The sequence below is a fragment of the Gymnoscopelus microlampas genome, assembly GCF_963454915.1.
Source record: "Gymnoscopelus microlampas genome assembly, chromosome: 10".
Lineage (NCBI taxonomy): Eukaryota > Metazoa > Chordata > Actinopteri > Myctophiformes > Myctophidae > Gymnoscopelus > Gymnoscopelus microlampas.
This window is the reverse complement of record NC_139947.1, coordinates 10,840,904-10,863,305: the sequence shown is the minus strand read 5'-3', so window position 1 is coordinate 10,863,305 and position 22,402 is coordinate 10,840,904. Positions and strand designations below refer to the sequence as shown.

Below are 22,402 nucleotides of genomic sequence, written 5' to 3'. Positions count from 1 at the left end.
CACCTATAGTGGCAGCTTTATGCAGACTGCCATTTATTTTACACTGCTGTAGCTTTTAACCTGAACTGGAAAAAAAATACAAAGGGCCTTTAAAGTGATTCAATAAAAATACATGAAACTGTATGACAGTGTGTGCGCGTGTGTGTGAGTTTGTATTACTATACTTATGAGGACTAAATGTCCCCACAAGTACAGTAGAATAGGAGTAATATACGCTGGGAGGACCATTTACCTGGTCCTCGCTAGGAACATTTAAAATTGATTTTTAGAGATACGTAACGTTTACAATTAGAAAAAGATTGAGGTTGGGTTTAGGGTCAGGATTAGACATTTAGAGGTTAGGTTTAGGGGTTGGAATTAAGAGTAAAACAGGATTTATACATAGCTGCGTGCCAGTGTCATGCACCGAAAAAATAGCCTGCTATTGTTTGGCACTAGGGTCACAGTTAAAAATGCCAAAAGAATGGCATTCATAAAATTGTCGTCCTAAAATATTAATGTCCACACAAGAATAGTAATACAATTGTGTGTGTGTGTGTGTGTGTGTGTGTGTGTGTGTGTGTGTGTGTGTGTGTGTGTGTGTGTGTGAGTGTGTGTGTGTACCTGAACCTGTGCTGAACGTACCTTGGTGCTGTGTTCAGCCATGGTGTGGTAGTTGAGACCCGCCTTGGACCTGAATTGCTTGTGGCACTGCTGGCATTTCAGGGCGTCCTGGAGCTGCAAGGGTTAAAAGTGCAAACACTGGGGTCAGCATTTATTTCCACGAGGAGAAAAAACAAACTGTGTGTTTATGGGTAAGGTAAAGGCTCACCCACCCATACTAACCCAAACCATACTTAGTTCACAATGCCTTTGCTTTTTGGCGTATTTACAGGTAGAGTTCACCCCCAAAATGACTTTTTTTCCTATCGATTAGTCACCCCATGGATGCTTGAATTCATGGATATTGTTTTGCTTTTGTCGCATTCCTAAGCCAATAATTTGATTCCGGTAGGAGACACAAAGAGTCTCCTTTGTGTCTCCTACCGGAACCGCTGCCTACCGGTCCCGCTGGTCATCAAATTATTGGTTTAGGAATGCGACAAAAACTAAAAAACATCCATGAATTCAAGTCTCATGAATTCAAGGTGAACCAACACATTTTTTGGGTGAACTATCCCTTTAATACGACGACAATTCCTGCCTTTAGGGTATTATTATTACCCAACTATTCTTTGTTAAAAGCAGACAAAACAACGTTCCCATTCGGGGGAAAACGAAGCCTGTTTATCACATCAAGTACGTTAAGGACACAGCACGTATCAAGTGACGTTAAAGGGGAACCAGCCAAAATGACACTTTATGATACACAATGTTCTCTCTCTCTCTCTCTCTCTCTCAGAGATAGCCGCCGCCTCCTCATCGCATCATCATCACGGCGGCATTGCCGGCCGGGGCCGCGGCTCGGCTCCGTTATCGATTCCGGTGGGGGGGGGGGCAGAGGTGTTTTGATGATGAGTGACCCCGGCGGGATAATGTGGTGATTCTGTCAGCGCTTAACAGCGAGAGCTGTCACTTTAATAGAGTCACACGGCCTGCTAGAGCCAAGGCGCCATTAACCCTTTAAGACCGGGGAACGCGTCTGTGTCATTTTACGATTTCTTTTGGCTATTCAAAAATAGCAGATCTACAAGCTCATAGCGCGGCACCGAGTGCCGCGCTATGAGCTTGTAGATCTGCTATTTTTTGAAAAATCTTGACCATTTGTGCAAATCTTTGTATATATATATTTTTAAGCGAACATTTCTAACTCAAATCTTTGCTTCTGGGGGGATTCTACAAATGTCTTCTAAATCGCAGCAGTTTAAAAAAAAGAAAACGTATGTTACTATATCAGTGGTTCTCAAACTTTTTTCATGTAAAAGGACCCCCATAATTATATGTATTTGGACGCGGACCCCCATCTGAAATTATTTTGTTCCAGGGCCCCCCCCCCCAGAAGCAAAGATTTGAGTTAGACATGTTCGCTTGAAAAAATATATATATTAAAAAAAATTGCACAAAGTTGCACAAAGACATACAAGCTTATAGTGCTTGTAGATCTGCAATTTTTGAATAGCCAAAGAAATCTTGACACAGATGCGTTCCCGGTCTTAATGGGTTAAAAAAGAAAACGGCTGTGAGAAGAAGAAGAAGAGGAATCCATGCCTCAGAGGGAAGGCCCCAGAGAGCACTGGGCCACTCTGAGCCCGGAATCTTTTTTTTTTCCTCTTCTTTTTTTTACTGTTTTTTTCCACGGGAAAACGATCTCAATTGACCGTATTATGATGACACCGCTAGGCCATTTTGCTCTTACTTCATACTCGCGGTATGAAGGATGAAGTAAGAGGCAAAATGGCAGTCAAAGGACACACAGTCAAATGACAGTGTCAGTCGCTATCGGGCAAAGAAAAACCCTGTAAGTCCAATTTTTTTTACTTTTCAGGAAATGGTTTAAGTATGGTTTGGGTTATCCATTGCAAATGGATTAATGCATTATTAACCCATTAATACCTGAGGCGATTCTTAAAAATGTTTTCTAAATCCTAACAGTTTTTTGAAAAAAATCTAAAAAAGCCCAGAGAAATCTAAAGTGACACAGATGCGTTCCAGGTCTTTTAATGTTATTGTTTAGTTGGTTGAATATTTATAAAATATTCATAAATATAAATAGATAAAATCCACAGACAGACTTAAAGCTGCACTATGTAACGTTCCTCCTCTACCCTGAATTTGAACCCGGTTTCCTGCGCAAGTGCTGACATTTTTTTTTTTGCTAAAAGAGCCCGACTGCTTGCTCAGGGGATAAATTGAATCTCGACCTTCGGGGTAAAAATTCGTGTCAGATTCTGTGTCTGGGTGAGACATGACCTTTGACACCATCTAAATGTCTCAATAGAAGAGCAGGGAGACAAAATACAACCACCCCAATTGTATAAGTTATATTGTATTAACATACTCTACCATACAGATTGGACAAAATGACATTTTATTAATTAAAAATGTTTTACACAGTGACGCTTTAACCAATCACTTTCAATATTTTCCAAAAATAACGAAAACTGCAGATCCCAGGATCACAGAAGAAGAGTACACTCAGATATCACGTGATCACAACAAAATTAAGCTGGTTTCGTGTACTGTTATAGGGTTTATAAAAGTCCCTTTTTCTCTGCTTTCTGTTGTTTTTGGCGAATTCTACGAGACCCACCACGTGCGTGTAATGAGGCGATCGCCGTGAGGACGGTGATCGCGAAAAAATATTCCATTCTTTTTCAGAAGGTACAGTAAAAATCGCTTGTTTTCGCTGGCAGTGGGGTGACACTATTACAATAGTTACTCTGGCAGTTAAAGAGTTCATTTACCCAAAAAACGAACATAAAAGTAAAAAAAATGGGAGATACAAGGTTTCTGTCCGACAGCAACGAGACGGTCAATACCGCTGCACCCGGCGGGAGCCCCCCCTTCCCCGCCCCCCCCCCCCCCCCCCCCCGCCACGCCAGTGTAACCGTATCCTCCCGATACATTTCAAGACACTATTATAGCTTTCATATCATCATGGCATTATATAGAAAGTAAAGGGGGAGGAGGGGGGGGGCGGTAAACTAGAGGAAACCGGTCCACACTGTATTTATATAACCCATTCAATCCGGGAACGCATCTGTGTCATTTTAAGATTTATTTGGGCTATTCAAAAAATAGCAGATATACAAGCTCATGAGCTATGAGCTTGTATATCTGCTATTTTTGAAAAATCGTGTAAATTTGTACAATTGTACAAATGTCATCTAAAACGTTTTTTTGAAAATATAATATTATATAGCAGTGGTTCTCAAATGTTTTCATGTCAAGGACCGCCAAAATGATATGTATTTGGCAGCGGACCCCCATCTCAAAATATGTTGTTCCAGGGACCCCCAGAAGCAAAGATTTGAATGTTCACTTGAAGAAATATATATTCAAAGATTTGCACAAATCTTCACGATTAAAAAAAAATAAATAGCAGATCTACAAGCTCATAGCGCGGCACTATTCAATTTTTGAATAGCCCAAAGTATAAAATAATGGTTATCGCTCAAATCTAAAAATGACACAGGTGCGTTCCCGGATTGAATGGGATAACAAATCCAATATTATTTCCCACCGTCCTCGTGATCAATATCCTTACTGTAATTGCTCCCCAGACGACTCTGGCGGGCGGTTACTGTTCCTCAGAGAGAAGGCGAGACAAGGTCATTTCCCTTTCCCCGGGGGGGGTGGGGGGAGGGGGGCTCTAAAACTAGTGGCGGTGATAATCCAATGTCGAGGTCACCGCTCCAAGGGGCGTGAGGAAGTTTATTCCAGCACGGCAAACGACTCGTATGGGAAAAAAATCTTTTAAAGAGTCCAGACGAATAAAAATGAAGGGCCCGATAGTCTTGTAAATATTTTAAGGTTTATCTTAGGCAAAAGGGACTGTGATTACTTCACTTTGGACGTGGTGTGTATGTGTGCAGACAAAAGCAACAAAACAGTTGGTTACATGTGTCTGGAAGGAATGGTATGAAATCAACCCTGTCGAAGTTGCAGTTCACATGCTAACTCAACATTAATGTAACTCCAAACATATGGTACGGTACAATTCATTCGACTTACACACCCGAAGCAGAAGTCAGGGGAAGTTTACATTAACCCCGGCCAATTGTTTGAGTGTGCATGAATTGAAAACACATGCCCCACTTATATAATTATATATATTATATTAAGAGAAAAAAAATGAGTGTCTCTGGAGTGGAACATATGGCGTATGATTTATAGGGCCCAGTGTCGCCTCACGTGCGGGAGCGGTTTGAGAAATCCAAGCGTGAGCGACTGACATAGTTTCCGATTGTAGAAATGCGAGGCAGATGTCCCTAGTAATGGAGACGGTGATGACAGCTACTTTAAGACAGAGAGAGGCGCAGGGCACAAGACAGCTAAAGTCCCAATTTGTATTTCGGCATATGGCCGCATCGCTCACTGAAATCATATCACTCCATGTGACCATGTCCTGTAAGTGGTTTAAGCAAGGGGCCGAAATTAACACCAGCCCAGCGCAAAATGCGGGTTCATTTTTTTTACGTTTCGTAACGTAAGCCACACAGCATGTTGGCGGGTGACTCCCCCCCCCCCCCAAAAAAACAACAACAACATATCAGCATTGATGGTTGGTTCAGCGCTGAAAAGGATAGTTCCTCCCCAAAATATTTTTTTTCCCTATCGATTAGTCACCCCATGTTTTTTGTTTATGTCGCATTCCTAAGCCAATAATTTGATGCACAAAGGAGACTCTTTGTGTCTCCTACCGGAACCGCTGCCGGTCATCAAATTATTGGCTTAGGAATGCGACAAAAACTGAAAAATATCCATGAATTCAAGTCTCCATGGGGTGACTAATCGATAGAGGAAAATAAAAGTCATTTTGGGGGGTGAACTATCCCTTTGAAGGGACACAACACCCTAGGCTGATTTTGTTGAGTTTGTTTTCCAGTTCAGGTCAAAAACTACAGCAGACTAAACATGGCAGACTAGTGAGCAACACAGCTGCACCAAACAAATTAATAATGAGGTCAGATTTTCATAGGTGCGTCCAGAGCCAAGGGCATGCCACAGTGCAAGCACGATAGACATGATATCGACACACCTACAATCTAACACAGCCATTTGATTAGCTGCAGCTGTGTTGCTAACGTCACCATGTACTACTATAAGGTCACTGTGATGCAACCAGTGTTGATTTCGTCGACTAAAACTATGACGAAACATTTTCGTCGACTACCTTTTTTCACTGACGAAAACGAAATAAAAACTAAGCTATGATGACTAAAACTGAGACTAAATATATTGACAATTTCGTCAACAAATAAAAACTAGACTAAAATGTTAGAGAATGACAAGTGGAGAAGAGATCCAGTGGAACTAAAAGACAAGTAATTTTATGCATGTTTGCGCTCGGGTGTTGCGCTCTGAAAATAGCAGATCTACAAGCTCACAACGCGTCGCGTTGTGAGCTTGTAGATCGGCTATTTTCAGCATGCAACCAAGTGTAAAATCAGCCTTTACGACGCCATCAAGGCACCGCCAAAATACATTTCAGTCAACTAAATCAACTGTAGATTTAGTCAAGTAAAATCTTATGATATTTAGTCGACTAAAACTAGACTAATACTAAAACATTTCAGATGACTAAAATATGACTAAAACTAAATGGAATTTTATTCAAAAGACTGACTTAACCCTATATCAAAATGTGCTGTCAAAATCAACACTGGATGCAGCATGTTTTTAGCCTGCTGTAGTTTTTGACCTGAAGTTGAAAACATATCATGGGCAACTTTTCCAATAAAATATCATTACTGATGGAACGAGTATGAACTGTAACAAAGTATCAGCCTTGGCGGCTCATACAGTGCATAAATTAACTAGAAAGGTGCGCTCCATGCAGTGCATATCTATGCCAGGCTGGGTTTCCTAGCAATTTGTGTCATCTTTTGGAGATGCACTCCCAACATGTAAGAGTTGATTGGATATCGCCTTCAAGCAGAAAATAGTTGGATAGATACTTGGATGGAACGCTTTAACTCTAATTAGTGGTGCATTTTCTTTTAACACATCGGGTGCCAAAACCGTAATATTACGTGTTTTCAAAGAGTAGCGCTTTGGTGCCGAAACCGTAAAATCACTTGTTATCTTTTAGTTTTTTTAGTTTTTTTCCACACGGGAGGGGCTAGAGCAGCTCTGGAATCACCCATGGTGATTCTAAGAAGGAAGGGACAGATGGATCACCGTGCCAAAAAACATGGCGCCCATCCGCTTCCGTTCTATCTCCTTCTCTAAAACCCCTATAACTCGAAACTTTTTACGCTGGGGAAAACGACTAATTTTGTATGCACGATCGCTCTGCCATTGTTACTCGCATTGTTATCGTTCCAGGCGTTAGCCAGGACCATCGTGCAAAATGAACGCATGCTTTGTTTCACACGGATTTCTCGTCGTGGAGTCTACAGCTTAAACAGCGCCACGCAGCTCAATGGTGAGATTTCTGGCACCGAACGTAATCTGTTATTATATAATTCGGGCACCCAATGTGTTAATTTGGACACTCCCTTTTCAATCTGCTCTGAACAACCGTTTTTATTCACCGCCACAATGTGTCGTTATGCAGATTCAATGTATAATGCCTGACACAAAAGGGCTGTGTGTATATACATTTCATTTTTGGCTGGTGAGCTGAGAGAAAAAAAAAAGTCCTGTCTTGTACCATCAAAGCATACAGCAGGTATTAGCTTACAGTACATATCGTCGTAGGAGTTGATGATACATAACGTGAAGGAGACATGATTCCATTTTTTTTTCAGCAGGCGGGCTCATTAAGCACTAGCCTGTCAACCGTCAGTATGAGGTGAATGAAAATAAGCCTCCAAGCACGTCTTCTGAAATTATCTTTACCGGGAAATGAAAACCCTTTCATCTTTTCTCTGTGACTTATTATATACAGTACATACATTTTTTTTTAGATATGAGCTAAAAAAAGCATTATTTTACACTTTGGCTATTCAAAAATAGCAGATCTACAAGCTCATAGCGCGGCACCGAGTGCCGCGCTACGAGCTTGTATATCTGCTATTTTAGAAAAATCGTGAAAATATGTGCAAATCTTTGAATATATATATTTTTAAAGCGAACATTTTTAACTCAAATCTTTGCTTCTGGGGGTCCCTGGAACAACAATATATCTTGAGATGGGGGTCCGCGGCCAAATACATAGAACTTTGGGGGTCCTTGACGCCTGATTATGGATTCCACCAACGCTCCAGGATTTAGACCCGCCTTACGTGTCTGATTGGCTCCCTGGCAGGCATAGTTTTACTGAGGTTAGGGTTAGGTTTAGGCATAGTTTTACTGAGGTTAGGGTTAGGTTTAGGCATAGTTTTACTGAGGTTAGGGTTAGGTTTAGGCATAGTTTTACTGAGGTTAGGGTTAGGTTTAGGCATAGTTTTACTGAGGTTAGGGTTAGGTTTAGGCATAGTTTTACTGAGGTTAGGGTTAGGTTTAGGCATAGTTTTACTGAGGTTAGGGTTAGGGTTAAGGTTAGGTATAGGCATAGTAGCAAAAACGAGAACTGTCAATCACAGCGACTACTGACCAATCACAGCGCCCGCTCAGCGGGTTTGCCAGGACGCGGCGTGGGATTCATAATAACGCGTCCTTGACATGAAAAAGATTGAGCACCACTGATATAGAAACACACGTATGTACACACACACACACACACACACACACACACACACACACACACACACACACACACACACACACACACACACACACACACACACACACACACACACACACACACACACACACACACACACACACACACACACACACACACACACACACACACACACCACACACACACACACACACACACATACATATATACACACATATACATGAGGCAGGCGAGATCCACTGACCTTCTGGCAGATCTCCATGTGTTTCTTCAGTCCGTGGACGGTTTTCCTGGTGACGATGGAGCAGGTGGGACACACCACCTCACCTCGCTCTGAGATGGCGTGCTGCCACTGAGCGTCTGACGGAGGGCCTGAGAACACAGGGTTCACAACGTTTGGATCAGTTTTTGATCAACATTATGGCAAAAACCTCTTATCTCCATATTCTAACGTTTTGTGTTTTTTCGCAATGAATCCATTAAGACCCGGAACGCATCTGTGTCACTTTAGATTTCTTTGGCTATTCAAAAATAGCAGATCTACAAGCTCGTAGCGCGGCACCGAGTGCCGCGCTACGAGCTTGTAGATCTGCTGTTTTTGAAAAATCGTGAAAATTATTTTTCAATATTTTTTTCCGAAAAATTGTTAGGATTTCGATTTTTTTAGACGCGGCCTCAGGTCTTAATGGGTCTTAATGGGTTAATGCCCTACTTCAGTGCCATTCATTTCATGCCAAGGACCCCTAAAATGATACACATTTGGCCGAAGACCCCCATCTGAAAATGTTTTGTGCCAGGGACCCCCAGAAGAGAAGATTTGTGTTCAAATTCCTCAAACACGGGGCGCCCGCTGGCCTAGCGGTCCAGGCGCATACTGTACCACATGTGCTGGTAATCCAGCTTGACGACGTGTCGTGGGTTCGACTCCCGATCCCGACGACCTTTGCTGTGTGTCACCCGCCCCCCCCCCATCTCTCTCCCCATTTCCTGTCAGCCTACTATCCTATCAATAAAGGCAGAAAAAGCAGATATACAAGCTCACGCGCTGTGAGCTTGTATATCTGCTATTTTTGAATGGCCAACGAATACAATATGGATAAAGGGGTACAAATGTATTAACGACTTTTGCTGGGGATCCCCTGGAACCCCCCCCTCAAGGACCACTGGTGGTCCCCGGACCACAAGTTGAGAACCACCGCCCCTCTTGATCATACTACAGCGTCACACAGAAGCATCAAAAGTAGCAGATCTACAAGCTCGAAAATGCGGCGCGAGCAGGAGCTTTGTCCACTTGGCCGTCGCAGCATTAAACCAACGCTAATCTCTCGAGACAGATTCTGCTAACGGCGGTATCTGTCAACACCGCCGCCTTAAACATGTAATGTTGTTGTTAGCAGGAATAAACACAGTACCCGGGAGGAAGTGGACATCGAAAGGGGAGGAGCTACAGAAAAAAAGAGGCAAACATCACCCATTTGGATTTTATTTTTTTTACCGAATGGGTTCCCAGATTGAACAAACGCTGACATGTTGTTATGTGTTAGGAAGTATGGATGTGCAGTATTACGGAGAGTCTATGTCTTGTCTTTACAATATTTTGTGCTGTATATGCCGGTGTTCCTTATGCGTTTCTATGCTGAGCAGGCTGTGAAAACAAACGTCTCCGCTGGGACAATAAAGTCTAATCTAACCCATTTAGACCAGGAAAGAATCTGTGTCATTTTAAGATTTCTTTGGGCTATTTTTCAAAAATTGTGAACATTTGTGCAAATCTTTGAATATATATATACATATATATATATTTTTTTTTTATTTTTTTTTTTAATTTTTAACTTGAATCTTTGCTTCTGGGGCATATTTTGAGATGGGGGTCCGCGGCCAAATACATGTAATTTTGGGGGTCCTTGACATGAAAAGGTTTGAGAAACACTGATTATAGCAACGTAAGTTTATACAAAAAAATGTTAGGATTTAGAAGACTTTTGTAGAATCCCCCAGAAGCAAAGATTCGAGTTACAAATGTTCGCTTTGAAAAACACACATTCAAAGATTTGCACACATTTTCACAATGTTTTCAAAAATAGCAGACCTACAAGCTCGTAGCGCGGCACTCGGTGCCGCGCTATGAGCTTGTAGATCTGCTATTTTTGAATAGCCCCAAAGAAATCTACAAAAATGACACGGACGCGTTCCCCGGTCTTTAAGGGCTAATCAAAGACGGCCCCATCAGTCAGTCACAACTCATTCAGTTAATTATAGACTTGATTCGGCCCTGTGTCGCCAGGCTGTCCTTGATGCCACGGGCCGGCCACACGCTGTCACTTATGTACTCTGTCACGTTTGTGTATCTGCTGCTGTTTTAACTGCCTCCTTTTCGCTGATATATTCTCCTTTACATCTGCAGATATTTAACTGGCTCGTCCCCACTGTTACAGTATGTACACTAATGTGTCAGTGGGATTTTGTAAGAGATGACAAGCAGCCAGGTCTATGAAAACAAGCCCAAAAGAAGCGACTAGGCTTCTAAGTACTACGTTTTGCCATTTATTTTATCGGCTATTTTCAAAAAATATTTAGAAAACATTTTAACAACAAAAATCTTGTATGGGGGTCCCTGGCACAAAATATTTTCAAATGGGGGTCCGTGGGTAATTACATCTGGGGGTCCTTGACATGAAAACATTTAGGAACGACTGGTTTAAACAACATTAGACAGCAGGCCCAAATAACTACACTTTAGAAACAAGCCAAAAAAAAACACAACTACAGATGTGCCATTTCAAAACTTCAAATGTCCTGCCATCGGCAAGACAGTACATTTTCAGGGGATTCCCAGGGCAATAAGAAGGACAAAGAAGGGCATTTAAAATGCTGAATTATTTTGATGATCACTGCTTTTATGATGCTAATTAATTTGAGCAATTGGTCAAGGACCTCTTCAAATCACCTTTCGCCTCATAATGAGTCTGACACCTTCTTCAACACACATTCTTTTTGTTCTCATGTATATGGATGTCTGTTGAAGGGAAAAACGGGGGTGTGTAGTGACAACTTCTTTTCAGGGGCAAAACAGTGCATTTTTAAGGGCAGAACAAGGAGGAAAAAATGCATTTTGTACCAATATTTACAAGCGACTTTCAGAAAAACAAGGCCAAAATCGCTTATAAAAAGCAGACATGGCGACACTGTAATGTGTGAGGGGGCCGTGATTTTTCAATTACTTAATTACATTTTCTCTTATGGGGGGTCCCTGGCACAGAATCTTGTCAGATATTAATTTGTAGGGTCCTTAGCATGGAAATGTTTGAGCTCCGCTGCGGTAATAATGAGTGAATGTTGGTGTCCAGTAGCTCAGCTCAAGACTCAAAAGAGAAATTTGACCCAAACTAGTGAAAATAGCAGATCTACAAGCTCACAACACGGCGCAAACTGCTTCTTTTTTTAAAATAATGTATTTATGTAAATTATTTGATTTTTACATTTTTATTTATGAAATACTTGAAATAATATATATATATATACTGTATTTTTATTTATGTTTAAATAAATTGTCTGCCACTGACTGTCCGATCTGTTGCTTTTTGGCGAAAACAAGCCACATTCAACTGCCCACAACTATGGAATGGAGTATCACGGCCACACACATTTTTTTCTTCGATTCTATCGGCGGGTGGATCTTTGAGAAGAAAAATATTCTATGATTTTTCAAAGGTTAGTAAAAAACGCTCGGAATCGCTGGCAAGGGCAGCTATAGAGTACAGAAGTCCTGACGTCACTCGTTCATCCCCTGGGTCACGGAAGTCATTTCTCTATGGTCATTGGGTCATCTTAGAATCGTCTCATATAAGAATTGTGGTCCAAAAATAAACAAACTGTCTCGGCGATATTGTCAGGGAGGAGGTTCTGTATCGTTTATGATAGTCAGTCACTTATATTTGATACAGTCTGTTTCTGGCGAAAATTTAACTATTTTGGCCGCAGTAACATTATCGTTTTCTCACCGTCAGTTGATGCTTCATATCCATAAGAGTCAAACCGTCAGGGTCATTTGTTTACTTTTGGAACACAGTTCTTATTTGACGCGATATTAAACACGTCTATGGGGATTCAGAATGGGGCAAAACAACGCGACCCAGGTAGGATAATTAAATTATGTCAGACTTCAGTGCTCTATAGATGATGTTTTAACTCTGGCAGTCAATGAGTTAACGTAGGAAACCGCAACTCATAAAAATGGTCCGCGACCCAAATCTGGGTGCCGACCCGCTGTTTGGGGAAACAGTGCGGTATCTCACCAGAGCTGTGAGGGGCTGGTTCTTTCCTGGAAGCTTGACCGCCAGCGTTGGATCTCCTCTGGGTCTCCTCGCTGTGGCCACTCCCCCCCTCCGGTCTCTTTGCACGACCCGCCTTCAGCTTCTCCTCCACCTTGGTCATACCTGTGGACGGTGGTGGGAAAAGTACTCAAATGTTTTACTTAAGTAAAAGTATCAATGCTGCAATGCAGAAGTAAAAGTCCGGAATTCAAAGTTCACTTGAGTAAAAGTACAAAAGTATTGGCATCCAAATGTACTTGAAGTACCAAAAGTAAAAGTACTAAAATGTTTGAAAATAGCAGATCTACAAGCTTGTAGATCGGCTATTTTCAAATAGCCTCGGTATTAAATAGGGCTAAAGTGGTTAATGTATGTTTTATAATGTAATAATTTATATCTGCAAAGTAACTAGAAACTAGAAAGTTTTCAAATAATTGTAGTGGAGTATTTGCCTCTGGGATGTAGTGGAGTAAAAGTAAAAGTATAGACAATTAGAAATACTCCAGTAAAGTAAAAGTACCTCTAAGTAAATGTACTTAGTTACTTTACACCACTGGCTATGGAACACGCACACACACATGCACACACACACACACACACACACACACACACACACACACACACACACACACACACACACACACACACACACACACACACACACACACACACACACACACACACACACACACACTACACACACTCAATGTTGGCAGTAATGAATACTTCCTATTGAAGCCATTCAAGGTAAAATGAGGCAAAAGTCATAGGAAAAGAGAGAGGGGGGGTACAAAGGACAATGCTGAACACCAAAAGAGAAAGTTGAGACTATGCATATAAAATGAGACAAATCACTGAACGCCAGGGAAACGGAGAGAGAGAGAGAGAGAGAGAGAGAGAGAGAGAGAGAGAGAGAGAGAGAGAGAGAGAGAGAGAGAGAGAGAGAGAGAGAGATAGAGAGAGATAGAGAGAGAGAGAGAGAGAAAGAGAGGGGGAGAGAACAAGCGAGCTAGAGAGAGAGAGAGGGAGAGGGTTCAAAGCTCTGCACATTATAGATGGATTAATACAGTATGCTACACGGTGATAAATAATTTGCGGTCTTGTTTTTGCACTCTACTGTATGAGTCACTGCACATTTCCTGAGAGGGACAGAGCTTATAAAATGTGTGCGAGCATGCACGCGCACGCACGCGCACGCACACACACACGGCTATGTCTGGGTACCATATGAGTGTATGTATGTATGGGAGAACTGCGTCAGTGATCCATTTAGCAGGATATGGAACACCTTTTAAAAGTCTCCTCATGAACGCTGTTATGAGCGTCTGTTAGACCACCACCACTGATAAGCAGTGGTAGAAAGAGTACTCAAATTGTTTACTTATCTTATTTTTCTAAATTTTTATCCCACGATTTTGCAACCCCTCAAATTGTTTACTTAAGTAAAAGTATCAATACTGCCATAAAGAAATACTCGACTACAAGTAAATGTCCGGAATTCAAAATTTACTTGGGTAAAAGTACAAAGGTATTGGCATCAAAATGTACTTAAAGTACCAAAAGTAAAAGTACTCATCATGCAGAATGTCCCATTTCAATTTTTCGAATGTATAAACATCTTTTGAAAATAGCAGATCTACAAGCTCACAGCTCACAATATCGCGACGCATTGTGAGCTTGTAGATCGGCTATTTTCAAATGGCCGAAATGTATATAGGGGCTGAAGTGGATAATGTATGTTTAGTAATAATAATCAAAATCTACAAAGTAACTAGTAACTAAAGTTTTCTAATAATTGTAGTGGAGTAAAAGTACAATATTTGCCTCTGAGATGTAGTGGAGTAGAATTAAAGCATTTGAAATTGGAAATACTCAAGTAAAGTACCAATACCTCAAAATTGTACTTAAGTACAGTACTTAAGTAAATGCACTTAGTTACTTTCCACCACCACTGATAAGCAGCAATGGAGAGAGTTCACATGCACTGGCGCTCTGCAACACAGTAGATACAATAGAAATAAAGTTATTATTATTAAGACCACGAACGGATCTGTGTAATATTTTGATTTCTTGGGCTATTTTTTGGAAAAGTGTGCAAATTTGTGCAAAGCGACATAAGTTTTTTCAAAAAACTGTTAGGATTTAGAGGAAATTTGTAGATTTGCACACATTTTCATGATTTAAAAAAAATAGTAGATCTACAAGCTCGTAGCGCGGCACTCTGTATGAGCTTGTATATCTGCTATTTTTTGAATAGCCAAAGAAAACAAAAAATTACACACAGATGCGTTCCCGGTTTTAATGGGTTAACACAGTAGCTGCTGTTTCCTCCGAAAATGCATCAGATCTCATTCCCACTACTACTTGAACAGCTCTGCTATCAGTCTCACATTAGCTGACTGAAACACAGCACATTGACAACACTTTAAAAAAAAAAAGAAAATGCCCCCAGATTAGCATCAATTTGCCAACAACTACTGTACCAACATTAGAAAAGGATCGATAGTGGGATTGATAAGGAATTGGACCGATAAGCAGGATGATTAAGGGATCAAAATTACTACAAATGAACGATCCCCATCCCTATCATATTGCAGAATTATTTTATCTCAGAAGTCAAAAGATAATGAATGTGGCACACTGGTTGTTGAATAGTCACTAGTAGGTAAATAGTCACAGAGACGACCATGTGGTTACAATGTCTCTAGTTTGATTCCAGTCAGAGTCATGTGTTGTATGTCTTTCTACCCTCAGCTTCCTGTCACTCAACACACTAAGAAGACTAAAGGAACACTCACACATAAACATAACAAAGTGAATGTCCACAGAGGTTTGGCAGAAGCAACATTTGTATTCTTTAATTATCCATAGTGAAACAATAATAAAAGGTGTTACCAAAAAGGGTTTAAAGTGGGAACAGATACATGTTTTGGTTACAAAAACATCCTCAGTCTGCTATGAATAGTAAAAACATGCCTGTTTCCTATTTGTAAGGACAAGATAGTCAATCAGAGGATCATTCATGTTACAGGGCTCAGAACACACACAGAGATCAATGCAACAAATGTTAACTAATATACAATCTAATGTTAAAGAACATCTCCATGGTTGGTTACTAGAAAACAGCACAATACAATACACTAAATAATCTAATAATTACCTACAAAAAAAGTAATTAATTCAATTGCTCAGTAAAACCTTTTGAGATGTACCCAACATGGTGATTCTATATTTTATGAGTAAACTGTGTATAAATACAACAGTAAAATAATCATATTAGTCTAATATCTTATAGTAAAGTACCCTGACTCCCCAACATCATTACTATTACAGGTCCATTTGGTTCCATGTAGTACACTTTTCAAAGTTAAATTAATACTTGGATTTTGTAGATGATAATGATATCATGTTGTGGATCATAGGGTCCATTTGGTAACATTTTACACTCTTCAGAGTTAAATTAACACTTGTATTTTACTATGTAGATGATGATGATGTCATCACAGATCAGAAACATTCTGATTCTAACATTGACAGGTATTACTTTAGGAACACAATGGAAACAAGTCCTCAGGACTTTTTTTCTGTGATCCTTTTAGCCTAAATGTTCTACTGTACCTCCATTGCTGTTATTGTTTTGATTAATAAAGTAATCAATCAATCAATCAATCAATCAATCAATCAATCAATCAATATATCAATACATCCTCATCATCATGTCTAACTACATTGTTCTAGAGTTACACTGACCTTCCCTGGTAATATCTTCAGAGAACTACCAATCTGACCAGTGTGAATGAATGGAAAGAGTGTGTCAGTGAAAGTGTGTGTGAAGGTGTGTAGGTGTGTGTTAGTATCAGGATCAGAGAAGGACAACTTTCCTTCATTCCAGTCCAGCTGGACTCTGATCCTCTGAGGTTTCTGCTTCACTGAGAGATCAGTGACTGACCCTGGTGAGGAGCGTGCTGTGTATGTACCTTTATGTAACATTATTCTCCAGAATTTACCCGCTTTGTCTCCCTTCCTCTGATAGGACTCTGCTAACACACCTACTGCCCACCATGCATTGTTTCCAACCTCAACATCCCAGCTGTGAGTCCCTGAGTTAAAGCCCTCAGAACCCAGGACAATTGCACAGTGGTCAAACCTCTCTGTGTTGTCAGGAAGCTTCTGTTTCTCTCCATATTTCACACTGGTCAGATCATCAGACAGGATGTATTCTGGATGGGCAGTGTTGGGGTCCAGAATGACAGGAGTGTAGGAGACAATGTCCTTCATCTTGTCCCAGACTCTGAAGGTCAGGTTGCTCAGGTGTTTGGTCACGTCTATCAGTGCTCCTGAGACCGGCTGTGGGTCCTGCAGTGTGAACTGGACTCTTTGCATTGTGGTCTTGTAGTTCTGCAGGAATGAGATGTGTTCAGCTCTCAGCTCCTCCTCTATGGCTCTGATTGTGTTTGAAAGAGTTGATATGTCTCTGTTTAGACCCTCAATCTTCTCCTTCATCGTCTGACTCTTCTGCTGCTCTTCCTCCCTCAGTGCAGTAATACTAGCCTCCTCTTCCTCTTGTAGAAACTGACGCATCTTCTTAAACTGTTCTTTAATCTGCATCTCTGTGTTCTGAGTCTGGAACTGAATGTGTTCTGCTGTTTGATCATAGTTTGTTTTGAATGTATTAAAGACCTTCAGTTTCTCCTGTAAAGGCTTCAGTGATTTCTGGACTTCCTCCTTGTGATCAAGTGCAGCTTCATCGATGGGTCTGAATCTGTGGTCGGTGTGTTTTTTAGCATCTCGACACACAACACACACTGGCTGTTGACATTCCAGACAGAACAGTCTGAGTTTCTCAGCATGCAGACTGCAGAGAACCTCAGACCCTGTTGAAGCTCTCTGATGTCTCTCCTGTATGAAGGCCTCACACACGTTCTTCAGAGCCAGGTTTGCGGGAGGATCCATTGAATGTCTCTTCTTACAAACTGGACATTCCTTTATTTTCTTCTCTCTCCACCATTCCTGCAGACAGTCTTTACAGAAGCTGTGGCTACAGGACAGGAGAACAGGATCTTTAAAGATGTCACAACACACAGGACAGCAATAATCCTCTTCAGGGCGAGACAACGTGGAAGCCATTTGAGTGAAGATACAGACACACTATTCAAGCCAGGAAATCAGCCAGTCAGTGGTGGTAACACTCCCTCCTCTAGAACGTTCCCTGAAGTTTACTTTCACTGTGAATCCTGGTTCTTGTTAAAGTCCATTCAGCTGACAGAGTCAGCAGCAGGTACAAGTGGTTATTATTCCCTCTTGTAGCTGTAGAAAGACAGTTTGTCCTCCCTCACTGGAAGTTGTGTTTGATCTGCAGGTAAATCATATTGTCCGTCTCTTTGCGTGTGGAGTGGCAGAATAACAACCTCTCTGTTTCCTGGTTTCTCTCAGATGAGTCGGGTAGGAGTGGAGCTATGACACTTTGTGCCCCAGATCATCAGATATGTGGTGTGATATCTTTGTCAGAGTGGACTTTGACTGTTCAAAGTGCTTTACAATGTACGTCTCACTTTAACCCTTCCACACCGACAGTGAAGGCAGCCATACAAGTCACCTGCCTGCCCATCAGAAGCAGTCATAAGTACTGAGTGGCCATAGGCAGTTACACACACACACACACACACACACACACACACACACACACACACACACACACACACACACACACACACAAACACACAAAAGGAAACAGAGAGACACTTCTCTATCCCACATAGACATACGTTTGTTTTTGATAAATGAGCGCACACAACTGAAGCGCACACCGCACACTGACAGTGACAACCATGTGTAGGTAAAATATCAGTTTTATGAGAAAACCAAAATATGTCTAGAGCAGGTGTGGGCTAGATTTATTTCCAGAGGGCCATACTGACTTCCATAAAGTGAGTGAAGGGCCACACATTGTACCATTGAATTGAAACTTGAAAGTATAGTGCTGTGATTTTAAGGGACAACTTTAGTTTTTTACAACCAAGGTTTATATTTAGGTTTCGAGAGCCTATCAGGCTTCGAACCCTATTACATCTCTACACTTTCATTATTATTCTTCCGCCGTTTTTGCCAGTTCTGGCCTAACCGCCTGGTCACTTTTTATGAAATTCGGCAATATGGTAGAGGGCTATGCCAAACGGCGAAAACCCGAAACTCACAAACATTGGCCAAAGGGTGGCGCTGTAGCACTCAATTGAAATATGCCAACTTTGAACAGGTACAACTCATGCCCTGTTTGACCCACAGCCATGAAACTTCGATGCACACATGCGTCTCCTCATGCCTAACAACTTTCACTGTTTGACTTTTGACCTCTGACCTTTAGATCTCCCACCATTTCGAATTCTATGAAAAGCAGTAAAAAGCAGTAAAAAAATCACTTCTCCTGGGATTTATGAGCAATCTGTACGAAACTGTATACACATGAACTTTGGACCAATGCCGACAAACGTAACTTAGCGGATTTTCCATAAGTGAAAACGTTAAGCTTTTATAAGCCAATGAAAATTGCAGCTTTTTTTAAATTATTCATCTGCCCCTAACACATACATGCAGACTCACATTTGTTTGACACTTTGCAATATTGTAGAGGGTCCTTCCAAGTATCACTGAAACCAATCTTACTCCAATTGGTCAAAGGGGGGCGCTATAGCAATTTTTTGAAAATGCAAACTTTAAACAGGCAAAAGTCATGCCTCGTTTGGCCGACAGCCGTTAAACCTGCTTACACATGTGCCTTGACTCATGAGGAACACATGTATCACTTTGACCAGTAAGCTCTGCCCTTAGATTGTCTGCAATTTTGAGCAGTTTGAAAAACATTTAAATCCAGGATTTCTGAGCAATTTGCATGAAACTGTGTCAAATACATGTTTGAGGCCCTTTTTCACAGGTTCAGGTGTGTTGGTTCAATAGCTTGATCGCTTAATCATCTGCCTTGAAACCATAGGGTAGCCGGTTCGAATCCCACCTCAGGTAGACTTAATTATAATTGCATTGCACACAACATGACTATACCAATGAATACATGTGCAATTGTTAAAGATGACGAGAAATGCATACTTGAAAGTAGTTCTTTTCAATGTATGACGTACTTCATTCGCGCTTTTGTTTTGTTTGGTTGGATTCTCCCTTTTCACTGTCTAAGGCTGTGTATTGGATAGCTCCACCAGTAGAGTGTGAGTCTCATGTGCCGAAGGTCCCTGGTTCGAATCCCACTTATTACAGTTCACATTTAAATTGCATTGTACAAAACATGATCCTGTTAATTCAGACAAGTGCAATGTTTAGACAATAACACGAAATGCTTTTGAGAGTAGTTTTTTTTTATGTATGACATACTTTCTTGTGAAAATAGCCGATCTACAATCTCACACCTTTTTAGATAGCAACGCGTTGTGAGCTTGTAGATCGACTATTTTCCACTAGTTTCCTTTCATTAGGTTTCGAGAGCCTATCAGGCTTCGAACCCTATTACATCTCTACACTTTCATTATTATTCTTCCGCCGTTTTTGCCAGTTCTGGCCTAACCGCCTGGTCACTTTTTATGAAATTCGGCAATATGGTAGAGGGCTATGCCAAACGGCGAAAACCCGAAACTCACAAACATTGGCCAAAGGGTGGCGCTGTAGCACTCAATTGAAATATGCCAACTTTGAACAGGTACAACTCATGCCCTGTTTGACCCACAGCCATGAAACTTCGATGCACACATGCGTCTCCTCATGCCTAACAACTTTCACTGTTTGACTTTTGACCTCTGACCTTTAGATCTCCCACCATTTCGAATTCTATGAAAAGCAGTAAAAAGCAGTAAAAAAATCACTTCTCCTGGGATTTATGAGCAATCTGTACGAAACTGTATACACATGAACTTTGGACCAATGCCGACAAACGTAACTTAGCGGATTTTCCATAAGTGAAAACGTTAAGCTTTTATAAGCCAATGAAAATTGCAGCTTTTTTTAAATTATTCATCTGCCCCTAACACATACATGCAGACTCACATTTGTTTGACACTTTGCAATATTGTAGAGGGTCCTTCCAAGTATCACTGAAACCAATCTTACTCCAATTGGTCAAAGGGGGGCGCTATAGCAATTTTTTGAAAATGCAAACTTTAAACAGGCAAAAGTCATGCCTCGTTTGGCCGACAGCCGTTAAACCTGCTTACACATGTGCCTTGACTCATGAGGAACACATGTATCACTTTGACCAGTAAGCTCTGCCCTTAGATTGTCTGCAATTTTGAGCAGTTTGAAAAACATTTAAATCCAGGATTTCTGAGCAATTTGCATGAAACTGTGTCAAATACATGTTTGAGGCCCTTTTTCACAGGTTCAGGTGTGTTGGTTCAATAGCTTGATCGCTTAATCATCTGCCTTGAAACCATAGGGTAGCCGGTTCGAATCCCACCTCAGGTAGACTTAATTATAATTGCATTGCACACAACATGACTATACCAATGAATACATGTGCAATTGTTAAAGATGACGAGAAATGCATACTTGAAAGTAGTTCTTTTCAATGTATGACGTACTTCATTCGCGCTTTTGTTTTGTTTGGTTGGATTCTCCCTTTTCACTGTCTAAGGCTGTGTATTGGATAGCTCCACCAGTAGAGTGTGAGTCTCATGTGCCGAAGGTCCCTGGTTCGAATCCCACTTATTACAGTTCACATTTAAATTGCATTGTACAAAACATGATCCTGTTAATTCAGACAAGTGCAATGTTTAGACAATAACACGAAATGCTTTTGAGAGTAGTTTTTTTTTATGTATGACATACTTTCTTGTGAAAATAGCCGATCTACAATCTCACACCTTTTTAGATAGCAACGCGTTGTGAGCTTGTAGATCGACTATTTTCCACTAGTTTCCATTCCGAAATATATTGAGCAGTTTGAAAAACATTTAAACCAAGGATTTCTGAGCAATTTGCGTGAAAGTGTGTCATGTGTGTGAACTCCCTTTTCACTAGTACAGGTGTGTTGGCCCAATGGCTTAATCATCTGCCTTGAAACCACAGGGTTCCTGGTTCGAATCCCACGTCATGTAGAATTCATTATAATTGCATTGCACACAACATGACTGTATCAATGAATGCATGTGCAATTGTTAACCAGTAAACTCCGCCCTTAGATTGTCTGCAATTTTGAGCAGTTTGAAAAACATTTAAATCCAGTATTTCTGAGCAATTTGCGTGAAAGTGTGTCATGTGTGTGAACTCCCTTTTCATCAGTTCGGGTCTGTTGGCCCAATGGCTTAATCATCTGCCTTGATACCAGAGCGTCGCCGGTTCAAATCTCACCTCATGCAGACCTCAACTCAATTGCATTACACACAACATGACTGTATCAATGAATAAACATGCAATTGTTAAATGAAACGCTTATTGAGAGTACTTGTTTTCAATGTATGATGTACTTCATTAGGTTTCGAGAGCCTATCAGGCTTCGAACCCTATTACATCTCTACACTTTCATTATTATTCTTCCGCCGTTTTTGCCAGTTCTGGCCTAACCGCCTGGTCACTTCTTATGAAATTCGGCAATATGGTAGAGGGCTATGCCAAACGGCGAAAACCCGAAACTCACAACCATTGGCCAAAGGGTGGCGCTGTAGCACTCAATTGAAAATGCCAACTTTGAACAGGTACAGCTCATGCCCTGTTCGACCTACAGCCATGAAACTTCGATACACACATGCGTCTCCTCATGCCTAACAACTTTCACTGTTTGACTTTTGACCTCTGACCTTTAGATCTCCCACCATTTCGAATT

General features: G+C 41.0%; 2 protein-coding genes across 6 annotated transcripts in view; both read right to left on the bottom strand.

Annotated features, from left to right (window-relative positions):
• The window catches only part of znf512b (zinc finger protein 512B), a 116,203-nt gene that overhangs the window by 29,098 nt on the left and 64,703 nt on the right, over nucleotides 1-22,402 (bottom strand). For all 5 annotated transcript variants that reach the window (XM_084068933.1, XM_084068929.1, XM_084068930.1 and 2 more), the window contains 3 exons: nucleotides 12,568-12,708; nucleotides 8,517-8,644; nucleotides 625-717 (listed from right to left, as the gene is read on the bottom strand). In XM_084068933.1, coding sequence (XP_083925059.1) covers nucleotides 625-717; nucleotides 8,517-8,644; nucleotides 12,568-12,708 — 362 coding nt within the window. The remainder of the gene's footprint in view (nucleotides 1-624; nucleotides 718-8,516; nucleotides 8,645-12,567; nucleotides 12,709-22,402) is intronic.
• On the bottom strand, nucleotides 16,052-17,712 carry LOC311053426 (nuclear factor 7, ovary-like; the record flags this gene model as incomplete). Its single annotated transcript, XM_084068947.1, has 1 exon — nucleotides 16,052-17,712. One exon carries the CDS (start codon nucleotides 17,710-17,712, stop codon nucleotides 16,306-16,308), a length of 1,407 nt encoding a protein of 468 aa, XP_083925073.1. The 3' UTR covers nucleotides 16,052-16,305.